This window comes from Sander vitreus, chromosome 5 (assembly GCF_031162955.1).
Source record: "Sander vitreus isolate 19-12246 chromosome 5, sanVit1, whole genome shotgun sequence".
Lineage (NCBI taxonomy): Eukaryota > Metazoa > Chordata > Actinopteri > Perciformes > Percidae > Sander > Sander vitreus.
Window position 1 is genome coordinate 13,114,988 of NC_135859.1, and position 23,100 is coordinate 13,138,087.

The 23,100-nt window shown below is 40.0% G+C and overlaps 1 protein-coding gene across 1 annotated transcript in view; it reads left to right on the top strand.

The window, feature by feature from the left end:
* The window catches only part of LOC144518079 (phosphatidylinositol 3-kinase regulatory subunit alpha-like), a 28,441-nt gene extending 6,277 nt beyond the window's left edge, over positions 1-22,164 (top strand). The window contains exons 5-18 of the mRNA XM_078250466.1: positions 1,769-1,861; positions 3,053-3,124; positions 3,253-3,369; positions 3,458-3,656; positions 3,866-3,948; positions 13,077-13,182; positions 13,681-13,779; positions 15,448-15,628; positions 15,719-15,844; positions 16,672-16,814; positions 17,781-17,957; positions 18,043-18,117; positions 18,975-19,145; positions 19,281-22,164. Of these exons, the coding sequence (XP_078106592.1) occupies positions 1,769-1,861; positions 3,053-3,124; positions 3,253-3,369; positions 3,458-3,656; positions 3,866-3,948; positions 13,077-13,182; positions 13,681-13,779; positions 15,448-15,628; positions 15,719-15,844; positions 16,672-16,814; positions 17,781-17,957; positions 18,043-18,117; positions 18,975-19,145; positions 19,281-19,470 (1,832 nt within the window). The 3' untranslated portion in view covers positions 19,471-22,164. The remainder of the gene's footprint in view (positions 1-1,768; positions 1,862-3,052; positions 3,125-3,252; positions 3,370-3,457; positions 3,657-3,865; positions 3,949-13,076; positions 13,183-13,680; positions 13,780-15,447; positions 15,629-15,718; positions 15,845-16,671; positions 16,815-17,780; positions 17,958-18,042; positions 18,118-18,974; positions 19,146-19,280) is intronic.
* The last annotated feature ends 936 nt before the right edge of the window (positions 22,165-23,100 follow it).

Sequence of the window (23,100 nt, forward strand, 5' to 3'; positions counted from 1 at the left end):
TTTAGGAGTCGCGGTTCAACAAAAACAACAACGAAAACATCATAGTTTGTTTTTATTTATTTTGAACAGACAGTAGTTGAAGTGTCAAAGAAAGGGGACTGAGGCAACATTTTGTCCACTGGCAACTTTGGTAAACTATTTTCATTGCCATCCATGTTGAAAAAAAAACAGTTTAAATTCAATTGAGTCGTGACCTTAAAATCCAAAATCAAATCGTGGATTTGAAGAGTCGTGATACCCCCAATGTTTATCATAAATCATGTTGATGTTTCAAGTTGTCACTAAAAGTCTCATTTTTGGTCTGAAGAAACTGTTTTCAGCCTGACAATTGGCTCGATGTGACTCACACACTTCAGTTTCCTTCAGCTGCTTCCTTAGCAACAGCTTTTTACACACACACACACACACACACACTCACTAACTAACTAACTAATGTCAAGTACATGGAATTTTTTTGTACCTAAACCACGAGATGGAAAACATATTTTAGAAAACCTTCAAGTGTTAAACACACACACACACACACACACACCAGCCTTACCAGAACACAGGAAGTGTATGTGTTTTGATGGTATGTGTGTGTTGTTGTGGTGGCAGCTGTGTAGCAGCAGTGATGTGGTGTGTTACCATCTCACTCTGCTCCGTGCAGCTTTCATATTACATTACTTTACTTAAGTACTTTACTCAGTTTGAGCTTCTTGTGTAAAGAGTTGTGAAGTCTATTGAGCTGCTGCTTCCTAAATATTTTTTTTTTACCAGCTGTCAATTCCTATTTTAGTGTTTACTTTTACTGATCTGCTTAATGTTCTTCATCATAAATCCCTTTCAGAGCTGCATGCCTGTTCGTTTATCTGATCAGTTGTTTAACGTGTCGGTCTCACAGCAATCTGACTGTCAGACCTGAAACATTTCTGTTTCACTTTCAACACGACATAAGTCTAGATTTAAGTGACTGCAGCAGCTCGGAGAGAGAAAATAAATGTATTATCTTAATCTGCATCTTTTCTACTTTAGTAAAATCAGTTTGATAAACTATGAAACTGTGAAAACAATAACAATTTTAAGTGCAGAAGAGGTTAGAAAAGCTGTCATGCTATCACAGTAATAACCAGCAGCACTCTCCTTTTTAGATTTTCAATGTTCATTCCAACTGCATGGATACATAAATTTAATATCCTGCTGCAAAACGGGCTGCAATGTAGTCCTTCGGCGCAATCAAGCACCATCAGTGTTTGTCCACTAAAAGTGCTGGTTTTGCCACTGACTTGGCTTAGATTGTTAGTGTCTGACTACATTATGGAGAAGTTAGCGTTATCATGCTATGCCTTTGTGTGTAACTTAATGATGTCAGGTCAACACAGTAACTTTAGTTAATAACATTACCTCCGCTCGGTCTGCAGCTCTCCACCCTTCGAACAGCATTTTTCTTTAGGAAAATGATTTCTTCTCCTCTCTGGCTGGCAGTAGTGATCCCCAATCCAAATGGTCACTGCAGACCCGATGGTCTGCCAGGCGCAGTGTATGGACCGGAGTGTTCGGATCCATTTGCAGCTGTATGCTAGCCCAACTAGTCTCAACTTTGACATTCTCAACATTTTATTGGCACAATTCACATTCCCATTAGTCACTTAGACACAAATATGTGAAAATAGGGTCCAGGTTAAAAAAATACCAAAATTCCTCATTAACGACCTATCTTCAATGCTTGTCAGACTTTTTAAACAGGAAGCAGGATTCACTCTCTAATAACATCACGTTTGCTTTTTAGGCTTCATGTTGCCAGACCTCCCTGAGCAGTTTGGACCCCCGGACACAGCCCCTCCCCTCCTCAGCAGACTGATGGAGGCCATAGAGCCCAAAGGTAACACACACACACACACACACACACACACACACACACACACACACACACACACGCACACCACACACACAAACAAACAAACCGTAACATACCTGGGCCCCATTCCATAAAGCAAGCTTACCAAATTAAGGCTTATTTTTTTGCTGATTCAGTTCTATAAAGCAGATTCAACATAGTTCAAGTTCATTTACTATGGCAACTTATGCTGGCAGACTAACCTGGTCTGGGGCAGGCTAACTGTCAGGCTAACACTGAGTTGCTGCTTAGCCAGAGTTACTGTAACTAACCTTCACCAATGCTTTTACCTCTGACTTACTGGCATGCTGCCATATATCTGACTTCATTAACCACTATCAGTTGAAACATTTAAGTTTATAAAAAATCTACTTCAATAAAAACTAATAAATCATACAATGATAGATTAGATCAAACTTGAATCTGTCTCCAATAAAGCCCTATTCACATGGGACTAGTATTACCAGTGGACCTCATGTGATTAAAAAATTACGAACGTTTGTGCTTCGTGCAGCTAATTAACGGGAGAAGTGATGTCTATACTCAAATTTACTGACATTATATGTCGGATGGTTATTTATAATTGGCAACGTAGCCAATGCGACCCCGAAACACACAGATGCAAATTTGCACAGCATTAATATTATCACACAACCTCTGTGTTTGGCAAAATATGGTTACAACTTGTGAACTTAAACTAAACGTAGAACCTTTGTGAAAGGATGTGGAATGTCAAGTCAGTTCTTCTTATTGAGGTTCAATACTGGTTTACTAAACTATTTTATCAAATAATGTAATTCATTCATTTGGGCTAAAAAAATGACTAACTAATTCTCAAAATGCCTATTCATTTTCTGTCTGCCGACTAATCCTTTCAGGATAATTGTATCAAAACACTTATTATCAAAAAAGGGTTAAACATGGTAATATTTCTCAAAACTAAGATACTCAAAAAGAGTTTGGTATCAAAACTGGGGCATACTGCAAAACTGGCACCAATATGGGAAATGTTGCTTAGCCCTGGTTGATAAAATAGAAACAATAAAAAAGAAATAAAAGGATTTCCAGAGAACCACTCCTGCAGTAGAATCAACTTCTCCTCTGTATATGAATCATGTTTTGTTTTTGTGATTGGTCATGTATTGTGTTGTTTGTATCTGATCTGTGGTGCTGCAGGTCTGGACAGTCTCAGTGTGTATCGCAACCTGAGTGGAGGAGGTCTGGACACCCGGCAGCTGGCCGACACAGGTGAGGAAACTCCTTCTTCTACTGTTGGACATCTGGATTATTCTTCATCTGTAACGGCAATGAGTTTTGTGAATAATTTAGCCACGATCCCTGTCCCTTTTTGATAACTGAGGTGTGTTTGTTTTCAGACCTGGAGCAGCTGGAGGTGTCATCCCTGTGTGACGGGGTGTTCCGGTTCTTGCAGGATCTGCCCGGTCCCGTCCTCCCCTCCGCGCTGCAGGCCGACATGATTCACGCAGTGCAAGGTGAGATTAAAGCCTCCCTGTCCCAACTCACCACAACATTCCTGAAGTGAGTCTGTGTTTGTTAACTGTTCACTGTGTTGGTCTGCAGAGCTCCGGGACCTAGAGGACTGTGCTCAGGTGCTGCGGGGGCTGGCCAGCTCGCCGACCTGCCCGGCCCAGTACGGCTTGACCCTGCTCAGCGTGGTCCGACACCTGGCCCGACTCTGTATGCACAGCGCCAGGAACCAGCTGAGCCCCCGGAACCTGGCGGAGAGCTTCAGCCCACTGCTGTTCAGACAGGCTGCAGGGTCAGTAATAAACACACGTTTGTCTTTCTATCTTCCTGAGATTCTGAAAATTAAACTCCAATAACAACCAGCTTCCTGTAATGAAACCAAGAATCTTAGTATTCTTTTTATTATTGTAATTGTCATTAAGACTTTGAGACTATGTCAATCTAAATCCTTTTGTGTGTGAGTTGATGTTGACTCTGACTGAGTTTCTGGTTCCTGTTCAGGTCTGACTCCAGTCTGGATCCTCTGGTTCAGGTCCTGGAGGTTCTGATAACTAGCGAGCTCAACATGAACCAGGCTGCACCAGGTGTGTGTGTGTTTTTGTTGTCCTGATTAATATTAATTATCTGCTGATACTAATATTCACCTAAACGCTGATTAAATATGTGTCTGGCACATTGAAATAATAGCTGTAGATACTAAATTGGGGCGAAACTTATTTTCCACGAGCTACTTGATCCAAATTCTGAAGGGTCAAGTTTATAAGCTTAATTTTTTGCAGGGATGCACCGAATCCAGGATTCGGCTTTGGATTTGGCCGAATATTGGGCTTTTTGACGGGCTTCGGTTTCTGCCGAACCCTACGCTTGCACTACGCGCGCTACACTGGTCGACGTAATGACGCCGCCGTTGATTACGGGAAGGTGTTTACATAGGTGGAGCGTTCAATGCAGTAGGCTGTGAGAAAGTGAAAATGGAACTCATGAGCAGAAAAAGTGTTGTTTGGCAGTACTTTAAGTCAAAAGAAGGCCATTCAAGTCGAGCTACATGTTCAATTTGCAATGCCGATTTGTGTCGTGGTGGCAAGGACCCTAAACAATACACAACATCGCCGCCGTTAAAACATTTGCGTATGAAACATCTGAAAGAATACGAGATGTGCATGAAGGAATCTACAGACAGCAGCCAGAATGCAGAAACTTCAGGTACGGCAAAGGAAGGACAGTCGCAGCTAAAAACTTGTTAACCAGACGACCATTACCAGCTTTGCTAGTCCTACACTGAACAAACAGTGGGCCTCAGATCACCCACGAGCCAAAGCCATTCATGCAGCAATTGGGAAAATGATAGATGGATTCGGTATTCGGATTCGGCAGAATCTTAACCAGTGGATTCAGTGTTCGGCCGAACCCCAAGAATCTGGATTCAGTGCATCCCTAATTTATTGATATGATATCAATAAAACTTGAACTGGGAGAATGTGACTCCTGAAAGTGACGTGATGCAATCAGTTATAACTCTTTCACACCAGTGACCAGGGTCGGACCAGGGTTATCTGTCCCATGCTAAATCCTACCTTTTTGTCAATTCAAACCAAGCCAGTCAACACGTGTTGTTCTGTGGTCATGACAGCACAGATACGACCTGGATCACAACCCGGGAGCTATCCATACCAATTACCTAATGCTGGAAATGGACAGAGGGTTTACATGTCATATTCAGTGAACAGCTAACTTTGTTGCGCATTCCAGTCCATTCAGACAGCAGCGTCAAAATTGGATAGAAATAAACATGCAATTTTATAAAACGGACGTTATGATTGATGCAAAGCATTTGCCATGATATCACTGACCTCAATACATGTAATTCCATCATTTCTGCTGGCAATGGCGTTTGTTCGCTTGCCTGTGCGACCGGAGCTAGATGAGAGCGGAATGGATTAGCGAGAGCAGTGTGTGTCTGAAATTACTGTTGCACAGATCCCCATCCTAACACCACTCTGGTTTTTGTTGTGGTCATAAACGTTGGTGTACTGTAGGTGTGTCAATGAATATTTTAAATTTGAATATATATTCGGATTGTAAAACAACAAGAAATTCCAATATGAAAATTATTATTGAATTGTGGGGATAAAAAGCAGCACTACCACGGCTATCTGCCTCACACGTGCTAGCGCGGGCCTGGGCTGCTGCTCCTCAAACGTTAAGCTCCCTTTCTGTGTAAGGTCCGATTGAGCCCAGCCAGTCGCCCAGAGAATTCACAGCGAGTGAGTGGGCGTGTTGATGGTGTTTTTATCGTGCGGCTGGCGCTACCGGAAGTAATCAAACTACGAGGGTGTAGTAGAAGCAACACAAATGCGGCAACGAAAATACCTAACGGGAGAGAGAAGACGAGATTCAGGAATTTCTAGGGATAAGGACTGACGCTAGCCTGGATGCCAGCCCAACTTAGCCCCGCCCACAACATTCGAGGTCGGGAAGTTCATTCTGATTCTGACTAGAATCTGAGTATGACCATATCAGGCTAGACTGACGCCGAAATCGTCAGACAAATTCAAGAGACTCGGTTGTTGAAGACCAAATTACAAACCAGATACAGGATCATGGTCCGTGTCATGTCCAGCCTCCTGCACATTTGTTTTATTAGTTTATTTTGTACGGTGTACGTAGACCTTTTAAAAAAAAAATTTTGTTTATGTTCAAATAAATAAAAAAGTAGTTATGTTTCCCATTGTATTGGTTTGTCCTCTTATGGGCATAATGCGCAAAAATAGATATTCAAATATATAAAAAAAAATTTCTTAACATTTCTAACAGAATTTTTGGCCAGTTTTGACAGCCCTAGTGTACTGCTCTTTTAGTGCCTTCAGTTTGTTTGTGACCTATCTCTGTGTACAGCGGATGCCTCTCATTCAGTAACATTAGCCTTGTTTTTCTAGCATAGAGTTGTTGGAACTACAAAACCACAACAGTGTTGTTACAGAGTGATGCTTCTTTTACCTCATGAACAATCTTTGGCTGAGTACAGTTAATGGAGGAGCACGTTACTGTGTTACATCATCCAGTATCATATGCTTAATATTATAGGTAAAGACACTTTCAGTTCTTCTAACAGCCGTGAAGCAGCGTCACACTGGATCTGTGTCACTGTCACAAGTCACAGCTGTTGCTCAATCTAAAGGGTCAAATGCGTTTGTTACACTCTTCATCCAGATGAGATTATGGAGCGACAGAAGAATAAATAGTTATGTAATAACAGTCAATAATTAGAGCTGTAAAGTTGTTTTGTGTGTTTGTAGCGCATATTATCAAAAGCATTCAAGTGCTTAAAGCCTAAAATGTCAGATTTATAACCTTGTCGACACATTTGTTGATCATACAGTTCCTGACTTAAATCAAAACGTTGACAGTTTTAGACTTAATTTTGTTGTGCGGCTGCTTCTGGTGATATAAAATCAAGTTTTAATAGATAATCGTGTTCATATTCGTCAATGTGAAGTATAAAACATTTTGGTTTTGGTGCTGAAACTGGAATTGAAAAATGAAAATGGTTCCCAGCTGATGATATTGCTCAATTGAAACCAGCTTGGTTTCACAAGCTTTGATTTGCTGCTTCTTTTTCACCTCTTTGTAAAACTCTGTCTCTTTATAGAGGTTTATTCATAAGGAGTCTGAAGAATTTGAAGGTGACAATCGTCGTCATTTCTAACATAATAAGCTAGGGACGTTAACGATTAACCATTTAACCCTTAACCAACACTAGGAATTCTGCTCGAATAATACTAAGTTAAAAACAATATTATTAAAACATTGTTTTTTTGCATTGTAAAAGAAAATGGGCTATACAAACTGCTAGTCAACCTGCTAGTTCTAACTTTGCACTAGCAAGTTTTAAGCTTCTTAAGGTTAAGCTTCTGCTAAGTTGGTGGCTCTCTGCTGGACGGTGCTCACAGCGGAGAGCCACGTGACACATGGCTCTATATCAATGAGGACTGGCGGGTTAAATTGGCCGTCCTACACACAGAGTATGCCTGGTAGACACACAGCTGCCAACCTCGCAGGTGGATGCGGTGAAGAGACAGGCTCGGACATTTGTTCTGCAGACTTGTGTCGGTTGCAAGTGGTTCCAGGAAAGTAGCTGCATGTGTCCACTACAATGCGCAGAACATAGTGGCTGCGCAACGGTTCAAGTCCACAGCTGTCCGCAGACGCGGAGCACGGAAAGTATGTCCCAGTGTCCCAAGCAGATGAACTGAGACTCCATTGCCTGCTTGGCGGTTTATGGTTAATGAGGGTAGACTATCGGTCAGAAAAAACTAAATTAGCCTATTAATAAGAAAATGTTGGTTCGTAGAGCTGTAACAATTCCAAATTTTGCTTTACAATTAATTGTCGGAGAAATAATTGCTATTAACAATATAATTGTCTCTTTCAGTCAAATTTTAAAAATATGTATTTATATATTACTTTTTTAAACAAATTAATGTTTTGAATGAATTCCAAACATCTTTTGGTTTCATCACTGTGACCCCGATAATATAATAACACAGGTGTACCTATGAAGTAAACCACGCCTCTTTATTATCATAAAACATTTTTTCTAATATCCCCCCTTGTCATTTTTGCTGCTATGAACGTAGGCTCAAGTTCCAACAACTAACAATTGAAATAATATAAAAAAAAATAGTCTGACCAATAATCACTTACAATTTGGCATATCGAAACAAAATTAACAATTACCAGTCATATGCCTTAAGACCAGAATAATTGACAATTAGACAATTGTGGAATAATTGTTACAGGCCTATTGGTTGGTCCAACACGGTGTTCCCCTCAGGATGAACTGTAATAACTTTGGTGATCCTCTGAGGGGTCATCCTTTGTGTATACCACAGTAGACCCAAGCAGTAAAGTAGTTAAAATGAGCTCCACCTTTAGCAGCTGCAACATTAAAGTGATGAACACATTAATGCATCAATCATTATAATACAATAATATAATGGATACTATTCTGCATAATGAGCACTTTTACTTTTGGTACTTTAAGTATATTTTGATGCTATTACTTTTTGTACTGTTATTTCTATTAATTATTGGGTCAGTCGATGAGCAGTAACTCATTGTGTCATTCATTCATTCATTCATCCAGTCAGTCTCTGAGTCAGTGTGTTGATCAGTCAGTCGGTCAGACCGAGCCGCAGCTGAAACGATGACATCATCCTTCCACACAGTAAAGATGCAGCAGAGAACGGGAAGGGAGGGGGGGTGTTGCCGCGGTGATATCACTGCCATCGCAGGATTGGCTGGGGGCAACGGTGATGTCACACATCTCCAAGCTGCTCTCCTGAGCTTTGAACCGAGGCTCTGAGAGGGAGAAAGACGCAGAGAAAGTTGCGTCGTTTTAAATCTTTAAAGGCTGAAGACAACTGCAGATTTAGGATCAATTCGAAACGAAAGGTTTCTCCAGGCTGGTAGTTTCTCTGTGGAGAAGTCTGAAAATATAAAAGATCGACCTGCAGGTGCAGAGAGAGCGAAGTAAAAGAGGAAATCCTGCAGATTATCAGTGCAGTCAAGTGTGTCTTTATATTAGAGTGATAGTCGAAAAGACAGAGAGATCGAGCTCAGTCAGGAGAATGTATCCCGGACCCGTTTCCTCTCAGATGACGTCAGTTTTTTTGAGGCAGGATCAGCTGTAGTCAGGACATCATGAGATCCAGAACAGAAGGATCCGGGTTTGGTTTTTCACCTCTGAAGCGGCATGGAGGTGGCTGAAGGTTTAGAGGCTGACATGGAGCGAGAGGAGGGCGGCAGGGCCGAGGCCGAGCCGCTGAGGGGACGAGACAAGCTCCTCTGCTACATTAGCATGCAGAGTCCAGGTAGGAGCTCAGACCTGAACCTGGAGCTGTGTAGAGGGGGGCCAACACCTGGTGGCAGTCTGAGTCAGTACGGGTTACATGGCTGTGGTTAATGTTCCGATGATTGTACTGAGCCATTTTGTAAAATGGTGTTTTGTTAACTGATGATTTAAATTCCATCATGTGTTTTTATATATTCAAGGTATTTTTTTTATAAAAACCTTATGCTTTCTCCAAAGATGCATGCAAACATCTTACACCTACGCAGAGAACAATGTTGTAGGTAGAAGTTGGTCGCAGAGGTGCCGATGCTCACGCCTCCCAAATCTCTATGCGTCAAGCAAGCTGATTGGTCGATCCAACATCCTGTTGGGAAGTTTTCTCAATGGTTTCTATAAGATTTTGGGCGTAGCGGTGTCACTAGTAGCACGCTACTCGACTCAATTCACTCTTTGCGTTTTCCACTGTGGATAGTGTAGGTGGGATTCTCAGCTGATCGCCATAGCGTGAAACTGCCATGACATCATCTTCAACGCGACACTTGCTGAATCCTTTCATCTGCAACCAAACGCAGGAACGTGTGCCCTTTTGCAGTTGTGCTAGCTGCCATATTGAGAGAAAAATAAAAATAAAAAATCTGGGTCGAGTGAATAAAAAAAACCGCAGTGGATTTGAAGGATTCTGTGGCAAAGCAAAATACTTGTCAATATTTCAGATTTAAACACAATACTAAAAAGAAACCTGATGACGCTAAAGAGGCAATCCGTAAACTCCAGTGGCTGCCTTGCAGCCGGAACGTGGTGCAGCTGCATCCGCTCTTTACAACAGAAGATCAAAAGTTATTGCTGTACAGACGAATATCTTCTCTTGAAAGATGTCCGGTGTAACTGCTAACAGCTGTGTTGTCACCAGTTTATTAACCAGTGTGAAAATGTCCTTACCGTGGCATCTCTCTATTGCTATTGACGGAAGTCTGGCTATTTAAAAATATCGTGTTTGTGCACGATGTCCAATCAATGCTGGACCATGCAGTGGAAACATTGAATAAATTCCCATCCATTACGTTGATGGATTAAAATTCTTTGTTTCACGGATGTAAAGGTTTGTTCACACTGTAACGGGAGTAAAACTGGTTTCTGTATTCGGATTTATTCCACGTTACAAAGTATAAACTTATGTAAATTTGTCTGAACGACAACGTTCGCTGGAGAAGTTTTGGTTTAATTCCACCTTCACGGTGGCTGTATTTTGCTGGGACTGCAAATGAATGAATTTCCTGCAGGTTGTGTTGTGGTGCTGCAGGTGTGGAGGTGTGCATTACCTGAGCTAATGTCTTCTAGGAGTTAGCATTGGCAAGTATCAGGTGGGGACCTTATCTTGATAGTTGTGTGTTGGTTTATCGTTTTGTTCCAGTATGAAACATTTCATATGACTACGAAGACGTATACCTCAGATCAGCAGGGAAACACAAAAAGGGAATTTTTGTACTAAGAAGACTTCCAGCTTGATTTGTCTAACTCAGACAGCTGATGCCTCATATTAAAGCGGCTATAGTTGATATATTTACAATGAGAAATGAGTGTCGTGTATTCTCTGGTAGTGATGAACCTCCAGAGGACTATCAGCTGAATGTGCAGCTCCTCTTGGCTTTACGCAGCTTCACGGTGATTTTCAGCTCATTGTTTGAGCAGACAGACCCAGTAAGAGACGGGCTGGTGAACATAGTGGAGAATTTAGCAGCTAAAGAGACATGGTTTTCTCTCAGGAGTTGGGTGATACCTAACACACCTAAAAGAGGGAGAATATTGGGCTTACATTCATCAGGTGAACACAAACACAAAGACTCCTAATCAGAGCATTTGTGAGTGAGCGGGAGGATTTTGAATGGATTGCAAAGCAGATTTTTAAAAAGTTGCAGTGTGGCATTATTTTCCGCTCCAATTTCGCTCGGGTACGGATGACTTTCAACATAAAAACAGAATAAAATTTTTTGATAGGAGTGACCTAAATTGGGTTATGACAGAGTCGTGGCCCAAATATGTGCTGATTGGGACAATTTAAAACAAATATAACAGTACATTTTAATAGGTATACATTTACAAAATGAGAGTCAAATATACTAGTAAGCATGCTATACATTTAAGAGAAAAAAAAGAGAAAAATCTATACTAAAAATTAGGGCTGTCAAACGATTAATATTTTTTAATCGCCAAATTCCTATAGTTAATCACGATTAATCGCATGTTTTATTACATGAATAAAATTCTATTATTTTGCATTTCAGAACTGTTTTTAAGTACATATTAACAATGGAAAGCCATTCTTACCAGTGTATTTTAATTGGGAATCAAATGAATGCAAAGAAAGTGACTTTATGAACTTGACTTTAAGATTTGTAATTGTTTATTATGTATTTACTGTAAACAAAAGAAAAATGTGTGAATCTGTCATTATTGCACAATTCCTACAAGTACCTAACCTAACTGAGATGTAACACTAACACTTTGCTTATACAGTACAAACAAAATGGTCCGAAAACCGGTTGCCACAGTCGGACATTTGTAACCTTTACGTTTTTCTAATAAGGAATGTAACAATTCTCCTGGACAGAAAAGGGGGTGGACAATGTCCCAAATGACAAAAAGTCAAAGAAACGATTAAAACAACACCATCCTAAAACCATATGCTGATATACATAGTCAATATAGTGCGCAGTAACTTCTAAATCATTTTGATTTCTCACTGACGTCCAGTGATCACCGGTTAATGAGTCAGCGTTTGCACTTTGCAGCTGTTCCAGTTGGGCTGCTTTCTCCGTGTCGTACAGGCTGTGTATGCGTGAAACTACTGTCCCCCTCGACAACTTTTTAAAAGTAAACTTTCCATTCAGAATCTTATTGGCATCCATTTCGGCGTCTCCCGCTCGCTATCCACTCAAAACGTAACGTTAGCCTACTACTCTTTGGCCGGCTCGCAAGCCCAAACAAATGTGTGCGGCGTGCCTGTTGTTTTGGTTCTGGTCTAGCTAGATCTGGTGTGGTGTTGTAGTTTTTCCAACGTTACTAGTTGTTGCAACAGCATGTGAAAAACACTACAAAGTTTGCTAGGCCAAAAAGAAAATTTACGCTGTTTTGCCAACCATCCTGATTTCCCCCGGAGACTCTCATCTTTCATTAACCTCTTCCGGTTTTCTGCTGGGGTCACAATTCTCCCGTATTTTTCTTAATTTGTAATACATTTTCACTCTTCTTTTTCCCCATTGTCGCAACCTCTGGCACTGTACAGTGTGAATAAGCCCTGCCACTCAACGTCTACCGTTTCCTCCCTTTTTGCCCTTGTCTTGGTGCTGACCGTGTCACCTGTGTGAGAGTCTGACAGGGCCGCTCTAGCAGGATGCCTCAGGCTCGAGCTAGATGGATAAATCAGCCGATTTTAGCTCATTGCAGGTAGCGGTGTGAATGTTAGCTGCTAAGTAAAAGGAACCTGCAGTATAGAAATGACAAATTAGGGTTGAGGTCATTTGGAAACATTACATAGAATGTCCACAGGAGAGCACCGATAAGTTTATTTTTACACTGTAAAATGTCCATTTCTCTGCTGACATTTACTGATACTGATCAGCCAACATATACACTGGTGTATCTGATACATCAGACCGGCCGATATTAGCTTGTCACAGTCGCTCCACTTGCTCCAGTAGTCTTTATTTTAAAATAGACTTTCAGAATGATTGTGCAGATAATTGAAAGCTCTGTTTGTAGCGATTGATTCAGCTCACATACACAGACACTGACGAAGAGAACAGAGAAGAGTTTTTGATGACGTTAAATGAAATTTGTGTCTCTCTCTCTTCGTTGCAGCGCTGCCTCCTAAACCGGTGAAGTCTTCAACTCCAGCACCTTCCTGTAGTTTCAACAACAGTATTTCTCTGCAGGATGCTGAGTGGTACTGGGGAGACATCTCCAGGTAACTAACGCATGCATGCACGCATTAATAATGTTAATAATTGTAATGCATTAGTGCTAATGTTGAGGTTTGGAATGTTGGTTGGACAAAACAAACATTGTAAAGGTATCACTTTGGGCTCTGGGTAATTGTGACGCCAATTCTCACTATTTTCACTATTTTTACAAACCAAAGAAACGATTTGATTTAATGCAGAAAATAATCGGCAGATTAATCCATAATGAAAACAATCATTAGTTAATAGTTCTAAATGAGCTCCACCTCAACCAACTACAACAGTAAAATCCTGCTTTTACAAGAATGCATGAGTAATAATAATCTATGGTCACAGGGGACATTTTTATACTTTTAATACTTTAACTACATGACATGCTTATTTTAATGCAGGGCTTTTACTGTGACGAGTATTGTTTACTGTGTGGTATTAATTATTTTACTTCAGTTAAGGATCTGAATACTTCCTTATTCCTTCTGTGTTTTCTGTGTGTGTGTTTGCAGAGAGGAGGTTAATGAGAAGCTGAGAGACACAGCTGACGGTACGTTCCTGGTTCGAGACGCCTCCACTAAGATGCACGGAGATTACACTCTGACTTTGAGGTAAACTGTTCAACACTGTTGCCTTACTCACATATCGAAACAGTCCTCCATCAACGTCTCCTCAAACACAACCAGGTCTTTAGGTACCCATAAACTTACAATATATTACATAGAAATTACAGTATATATTTTAAAACACAACATACACAGAAATCTGCATGTCATGCAACAGTTGAGAAAGCATTAAAAAAACCTGTTGTATCTGTAAAGCAACGTGTCTGCAAGACCTGCACTTGCATTACTCTTAGTATCTGAAATGTGCTATCTAAATTCAAGGCCTTAAATTGTCTTGGTAACAGTATATCTGTATTCTCTATATTGAGTTTAATTTTACTGCACGCATAAAAGAGGTGCAGCTTTTTATGACGTAGGAAGCATTGCCAAAGTAGTGGCCATTCTCTCCCATAAAGATGCTGAAACGTATTCATGCTTTTATTTTAAATAGATTAGATTTTTGCAATGCTCTGTTTACTTATCTTCCAAAACAGTCGATTGAAAAAACAATGTCAGCATATTCAGAAATGTGCTGCTAGATTTTTAACTAAAACGAGGAGAGACCTTATACCTGGTTTTAGCTTCAGCCATTGACTCCCAGTGTCGCAGCTTTTTTTTTTTTTTAACTATGTCCGAAAATTATGGAATGGAAACAATGGAAACATTTTTAAACCACCACTGAAAACCTATTTATTTAACTTGGCATTCTTATTTTCTTCTAATCCTCATATTTTTATTATTCTTTATGGTCTCTGTTTTTTACGTTTTAGTTATATATATTTTTCTACTGTCTTTTTCCTGGTTTTAATGTCTTGCATTTTTTATTTAAACCACTGAGCTACTTATCTTGTATGAAAAGGGCTCTATAAATAAAGTTTATTATTAATGTATTTCTGACATTGGTTTAATGTTATATTCTGATTCTAAATTGAAAGCTGCAATCAGTCTGGTAATTTGTAAATATTTAAAGGTGCTCTAAGCGATGTCACGCGTTTTTTAGGCTACAACATTTTTTGTCACATACAGCAAACATCTCCTCTCTATCCGCTAGCTGCCTGTCCCCTGAACACACTGTAAAAAAATGCGGTCTCTGTAGACAGCCCAGGCTCCACAAACGCCAACAAAAACAAACTGCGCCAACCTGCACCACCAAACATAACCAGCCAATAACCGACAAGAAGGATTTGGGGGAGGAGGTTGGCGGGTTAGTGCACGGAAGGGAGGGGGAGGAGACGGGATGAGGAGGAGGGAGGGGTGAGCTAGCCTCCGGTTTGTTTGACAACACTTCGAACGTCAACAAGAAGTGCCGTCACCCAACATCGCTTAGTGCACCTTTTAAGTATAAATAACGTGTTTGTATATTATTATTATTATTATTATTATTATTATTATGCTGCAGACATCAGATTCTGCTTTGCTAAATCAGAAAATTATGAAATGTAAAATCCTTCTTGTAATGTTATATTTAGCTTGAATCTGCAAATACTTCATTAGAGTGAAGTTGTTTATGATCGTGTGTGCAGATCAAAACTAGTAAATCTTTTAGTCCCATGAGGCCTGTCTGATGTCAGACATCAGTTTGAATGGAATTAAATATAATAATAATAATAATAATAATAATAATAATAAAGGATGGTTTGGTTTAATGGAAAAATGTTCTCTGACCACCTTCAGGAAAGGAGGCAACAACAAACTGATAAAGATCTTCCACCGGGAGGGAAAGTACGGCTTCTCTGACCCTTTGACGTTCAGCTCAGTGGTGGAGCTGATCAACCATTACCGCCACGAGTCCCTCGCCCAGTACAACCCCAAACTGGACGTCAAACTGCTCTACCCGGTCTCCAAACACCAGCAGGTCCGTCCACCATTTGAACCCATTGGCTTTGTTGTGTTGGTTGGTCAGTTGTGCAGCCGTCTGATTGGATTGGATGTTGTCGTTGTTTAGGACCAGGTGGTGAAGGAGGACAGTATTGAAGCTGTGGGGAAGAAGCTCCACGAGTATCACCTGCAGTACCAGGAGAAGAACCGAGAGTACGACAGACTGTACGAGGAGTACACCAGAACTTCGCAGGTACACGACAGTACACTACGATACTGCACTCTTCTAGTTCCCGACATCAGGCTTCATCAGACAGATGTTAGATATACACTTCTGCTTCTATTGTTGCCTCGCATAAAGCAATAAAGGAACAAAGATAAAACACAAACACATGTAATACAAATAATCATCATCAATCATTAAAAAGTAACATTAAAAGTAAAAGAAATAAAAACAAAAAACAAGCACAACAATAATTGTAGCCATTTCATTTGTATTACATATTCATTTGTTTAGTAAAAGTAGTAATACCACAGTGTCTGTTCCAAGTAAAAGTCAAAACTTTACTTTAGTAGAAGTACAAAAGTATTAGCATCAAACTATACTTAGAGTACCAAAAGTAAAAGTACTCATTATGCAGAATAATATATATTATATTATTGTATTATAGTTATTGATGCATTAATGTGTTCATCACTTTAATGTTGCAGCTGGTAAATGTGGAGCTCATTTGTACTTTAATCCATAATAATACATCATCATTTATCAGTTGATTATATTTTGTTTTAATGATCTAAATCTGTAAAGTAACTAAAGTAATTAAACAGTAGTAGTGGAGTAGAAGTAAAAAGTAGCAGAAAATAGTATGAAGTACTTGTACTAATATGAAGTACAAGTACTTCATATTTGTACTAAAGTACAATACTTGAGTAAATATACTTACTTTCCACCACTGTTTAAGAGTAAGCTAGATTTCCTCATTATCGACAATGACAGAAATAACAGGGATAAGATACAACAGATTTTCCAACTCTTCCTGTCTTTCTTCTTGCTGTTTGTTCCCCCCCCCCCCCCCCCAGGAGATCCAGATGAAGAGGACGGCCATCGAGGCGTTCAACGAGACCATAAAGATCTTCGAGGAGCAGTGTCAGACTCAGGAGCGCTTCAGCAAAGAGTACATCGAGAAGTTTCGCCGAGAGGGCAACGACAAGGAGATTCAGAGGTAGGTTGTATTGCCATGGCAACTGACGGAGACCTTTTTTGAAACGCAACCACACATGTGAGGGAGCCCAAGTTGCCATGGCAATACATTTAGTCCGAAGAAAAATGGTTTGTTGTCCAGTCAGATGGACCTGCAGGTGTCCCTGTACGTTTAAAGGCCCAAACGCACTAAAAGCGTCTGACACGCACGTTTTGAAGTACACCTATTGTTTTATTTTAATTAATTTATATTCAGGCGCCTTGTTGCCCAAAATACAGAGATCCGATATAAAACAGCTGTACACTACTAACTCTGTATGGATGTAATATGTTTGCTATCATTGTTGTATGGCCTGGCTCAGGTTAAAGCCTTTGTAAAACATGAACAAATACATACAGAGAATGAATGCCATAGAGCTTTATTTAATTGTTTTGACAGTCAGTCATAATGGGAAAACAACATGAATATATATATATATATATATAAATAAATAAATAACAATTGCTTTAAGAAAACTGTTGTGCAGCCACAGTTTAGTAAAATTAAAGACAATAATTAATATTAATAAATGTTAAGGCAATAGAGTCCTATTTTGCATTATAAAAGTTAATTCGGTGTTACATATTTGGATGTGAAATAATGTTATTCTAGCCTTCTGTATGTTTGACCTGGTTCTCCACAAACTGCCATCTGCTCCTGCCATGTTCCCTGAAGGTGACATGATTCAGGAAGAAAACAAATTATATCGATGATGCTTAGCTAAAAACTTCAGAGACGAAGCAAAGTCTTATTATCTGTGTTGGAGAATAACATTTGCTAACAACCACTAAACACCAAAACGCCACATCAAATAAAGTATGCAAATGTGTGTTGACTGCTGGAAAACAGCAGAAGAGAAGAACGTTTTGATTGTTTGTTTGAAGTACACCTCATTCCCTGTGTTTAATAAAGACATGTTTTAAGATTTTGCGTCTTTTTTTTTTAAAGGATCATGGAGAACTACGACAAGCTGAAGTCTCGGATCAGTGAGATCGTGGACAGTAAGCGTCACCTGGAGGTGGACCTGAAGAAACAGGCCGCAGACTACAGAGAGATCGACAAGAAGATGAACAGCATCAAACCAGACCTGATCCAGCTCCGCAAGACCAGGGACCAGTACCTCATGTAAGATACACACACTCAGAAACACAAGACAGCTGCATGGTACAACACAGCAATTATACTCACTGCGGTGCACTCTGTGTTTCAGGTGGTTGACTCAGAAAGGAGTTCGTCAGAGGAAACTCAACGAGTGGCTCGGCCTGAAGAACGAAACCACAGAGGAGTAAGTGTGATAAACTGTATCTGGGATGGTTGAGAATTATGAGATTCCTCACTTTGGTTAAAATGGAAGGTCTAATAGTATGACAGATATTTTCCTCATATCGTGCAGCCCTACTGTGAGTACAGTAGTTTTCAGAGGGAAATGTGAACTAGAGCTGAAACAAGTAGTCAATTAATCAATTAGCTAATCAAAAGAAAATTAGTCGCCAACTATTTTGACAACAGGTTCAAATTTTTCAAGCAAAAATGCAACAAAAAAAAGAAGTCAGATTTCCAGCTTTTGTCTTCTCGCATATAAAGTGAATATCTTTACATTCTTTTAGTTTAAGAAGTTGTGGTGGACATTTTCCACTACATTTTATAGACTGAGCAATTAATCTAGAAAATAATTCACATATTAAAGGTGGAGGCTGCAATTCTAATCAGTACACTTTTACCCTGGCTCTTAAAATGAGAAACGGAAGAACATGGATGAACATGGATGTATAAAGAGGAAGGCAGTGGGCGCGAGAGGGATTGTAAATCTGGCACATGCTAACTTTCTGAAGGATCACTGACAGGAAGGGTGTGTTTGTTTAGGTCTTAAGTTCAAATATCAATCTTTCTCCAGAATCGCTGACTCCACCTCTAATAGACTAAAAGATAAATTGCCATGCAAACAGCACAGTGCTCTGGTCATCATTAGCATATTTATTTTGTTGAGCGACCAGGGAGCGCCTTTCAACCTGTAAACACAGAGAACCAGCATCTTGTCTGTTCTCTACCTACAATAATAATCGTAGCATGATAATGTGTAAGCTTGTTGTCCCCTGCTAACATGTTCTCTGTGCACCCCTCCCCTGCCCTCCCCTCCCTCAGTGAGTACAGCATGGTGGAGGATGAAGAGGACCTTCCTCATCATGACGAGCGTCTGTGGCGTCTTGGCAACATCAACCGCATTCAGGCCGAGTCTTTGCTCCGCGGAAAGAGAGACGGGACCTTCCTGGTCCGAGACAGCAGCAAGCCGGGCTGCTACGCCTGCTCTGTGGTGTAAGACCTTTTTTTTTTTCTTCTTTTTTTTCCCCCAGACGTAATTTTTAATTCTGTGTCGATGTCAGGAAGCTCCTCCGGATTTAACAAACCCTTGTGTGATTCATCTAATCTCTGTGTCTCTGTCTCCCTCAGTGTGGACGGAGAGGTGAAACACTGCGTCATCAACAAGACCGGCACCGGTTTTGGTTTTGCGGAGCCCTACAACCTGTACGGCTCTCTGAAGGAGCTGGTGCTGCACTACCAGCACACCTCACTGGTCCAACACAATGACTCGCTCAACGTCACGCTGGCATTCCCTGTCTACAGCCAGCAGAGACGGTGACCCGACCCCGGCCCCTACCGCCATCCTAGACCAGCTGCAGAACCACAACCTGACCACGTCACACATTTAACGTTCAAAGCTTTGCGGGATAACTCAGCACAACAGCGACACCCTCGACGCAAAGAAGTCAAGAAGTCTGTTCAACTTGTAGAGACTTTTTATAAACCGTCCTGGTGCTGCAGATCTCAGTGTGTACAGTTCAGTACACTTGATTGGTTACATCCTGTAGGAGTGGTGACAATGAAAAACTAATATTTTACTGTGAAACATGGAGCTTTAACTTCCTGGTGAGGGGAAAAAAAAAACAAGCAGCTCCACCCAATTCTCAGTAAAGATACAGAGTAAAGAAAAGACAAAAAATAGTTCAGTTATTGAGCTGATTCGGTGCCGAATATCAACATGTATCGCAATTTACTTCCATCAGAGACCGAGAACACACTTGAGGTCGGGATCACACAGGAACCTTTTTAGTTTTCTCTTAAAGATTTAAGCATGGCTACAGCAGAAAGAGTTGAGGGTTCAGAGTTTCCCTTAAAGACATTTAGAAAGACGTTCTTCCTTTTTAAGTTTATTGCAGCACACATAACGTACAGTATATATTAAATGAAGTATTTGGCAATGATTACCAAATGATTTGTAAACCTCTAAGAAATCGTTTGTAAACCCACATTATTTGGATGGATATAATGAAGTGGCAACTAATGATTATAATACCTTGTTAATGGTTAATACTTTGTAAAGCATCTATTGTTATTTAGCTATTATCACTGCACAAAAAAAACAATCATCTCTTTTATAGATCACCCAAAAAGATTTAATGGGGCCACATTCATGTTCCTTGATGATTCATAAACCACTTATTAATCATTAACTAATTATTAAAACTAGAGCCCGACGGATAAAGGATTTTTAAGGCCGATATCGATACAACTATTTGGCGATTTAAAAATCCGATATATCGGCCAATATGAACATATGAAACTTAAAGTCCTTTTGAACAAAAACACAGTAACAACAAAAAACAACATTAAAGAGTGTTGCCAACGGGGACGTTGTAGAGCGCCCTCTGGTGGACAAACTATGCAACGCCAACACTCAGAACATGGTTGAAGGGTGTTTCGTCCGTTTTTATTTTATGTATTAAATATTTGTTTTATCGGCCATTGTAAATGCCGATACCGATAATTTGGAAAATGCCTAATATCGGCCGACAATATCGGCCGGCCGACAATATCGGCCCGCCGATATATCGGTCGGGCTCTAATTAAACGCATTAGATGCAATTTTATGTTATCCATCAAAATATTTCCAGATGGTTTACGAAATAATTAACATTGACAAAGTATTAACTACATTTATTAACTAATTCTATATTTCACAAAACTCATGATACATTAACATAAATGATAACATTACTAATAATTAGTAAACCTTAACAGTAAAATAACCATTAACTAATCAATGATGGTTATTATAAAGCGTTAACGAAGTGAAAAGCGCTCAAAAACAGCGGTTTTCAGGTTTAAAAAAAAAAAATGGTTCGACAAGTTGTGCAGTTTTCTACTGATACTTTCAGGCACGTTGAGATTAATTGACCTTATGAACACGAACGCTTCAGGCTCGCCCTGAGACACGTTCCATGTGATCACGACCTTGGTGTGAGTCGATACTGCTACTGGCGCTTCCCAGTTTGATTTCCGTTTCCTGTCCAAGGAGAAGCGAGGTGCTGAAATACGTCACACGTTTTGTCTTGCGGCGGTCAGAGCTGGACTGACAGACTCCTCCTTGCTGATCCAGCACGCTTCAACAGAACACAACTACGGACGGATGATGATGATGATGATGTCAAAGACAAAATGGCAGACAATCCAGAGAGGCTTCTCTTGCATAAACACTGTGAGTGACTCTGAACGAGGTTTAAAATGAGGGCGAACCGACTGACCCGCATTTGTATATATCAGGAGAGAAATAAACGAGAAACCTTCATCATCCAAAGACCCGACCCCCGAAACACCTTCCCTCCAATCCCCGCCCCGAAAAAAATCCCAGCAGTGTTTTTCAAGGTCCAGTTTCTTCAGGTTTTTTTGGTTGCCGCTATAGAGTGTCGTTTAAGTTTGCAGGGCGGAGGAATGATTCTTCAACTCTTTCATTTAACTTTAATTAAACATCTGGCAGCACAGAGATTTACTCCTGCTGGATCAAAACTGTTAGAAATTCAGGAATGACGAGAACTGGATCTTTCTGGATCTACTCATCTAAAGTCTCAAAGACTCGTCAACAAAACGCAGCCTGTAAACCTTTGTGTCGACGCTCAGCTGATCACAAATCACATTTTTCATCTTTATGGATTACATTTTTTGTTCCTTTTTTTTTGTGTGCATTTGGACACACGGTTTCCTTTAAACCAGGTACATGAGATGAAACGGTCTGCAAGGATTCTGAAAGTATTACATCTTTTGTCATGGTAACTTTTTTTGAAGCTTTTTTTCCCCCACACATTGGATCGGTTTTGGAAATCAATACGTTTCAAATTTGTTTGGAAATGTCCTGGATTTTTCATTTACTTATTTCACAAAAGTCCTGGTTTTTCATTCTGACATTAAAACCAAACTAGTGAACACAAACCAGAATCTGTAACATGAGACATTAAGAAGTTGTGAAAACTGATGAATAAAACATTTTGGTTTGATTGTCTGAAGGCTTATATTGTTTAAAACTAAATCTGTGTGTGTGTGTGTGTGTGTGTGTGTGTGTGTGTGTGTGTGTGTGTGTGTGTGTGAAAATTACATTAAATTAAATCCATGAGAATCCCAGCGTGTCATTTAAATACAGCTTTTCAGCATCCACACGCATTTTCTGCAGGAAATGCATTTTCTAGTTCATATTACTGTCTGTAATGGTAATTTTTTTTGTCTGGGGAAAAGTGCAGACAAACTTGAATTATTTGGTAAATATCAATTATCAGTTTACTTTTTTGTTTTAGGAATAATCAATAAATCCTATAATTTTAATACATGTAGTTTTGGTTTAATGACCAAAACTTCCTCCGACACAGAAAGCAGACGAGATGATAGAGACGGCGTGATCGACTAAAATGTTACATTCATTCTCATAAGGTAACATTCATTTGTATGTCAAAATGAATAAACCTTTATTTTCAATTATGCAAATTATCAATTGCAATATATTGCGTCACCAAAAGCTACCGAGCACATTTCCGTATATCGTGCGAGTCCATGTATTGACTATTGCGACAGGCCTACTTGTGGTTTTTAGCTGCCGAATGCTCAACTATGTTCTACTATGTTCACCCGCTAGTTGTAACTGTTTCTCTCTGTCATTTGGTGCTGGTTAGGTGGCTTTATCAGAACCTTTTTCACTTAAAACAGCTGCCTGCTGCTGATGGAAATTGTGCTAAAGAGAGCAGTGAGAGTGAACCACAACAGTAAAGTTGTATGCTACAAAACATAAGACATGACCTGGAAGTTGCTAAAAACGCTTCTTAGAACTGCTACTACAAGCCACCCCTTTTTCATTATACCTAGTCATTTTTTCCATAGTTAATAATACAAAATAGTGATCAGTGCAGCTTTAAGGATTTATTTTATTTGAGAAACACATTGGCCAGAG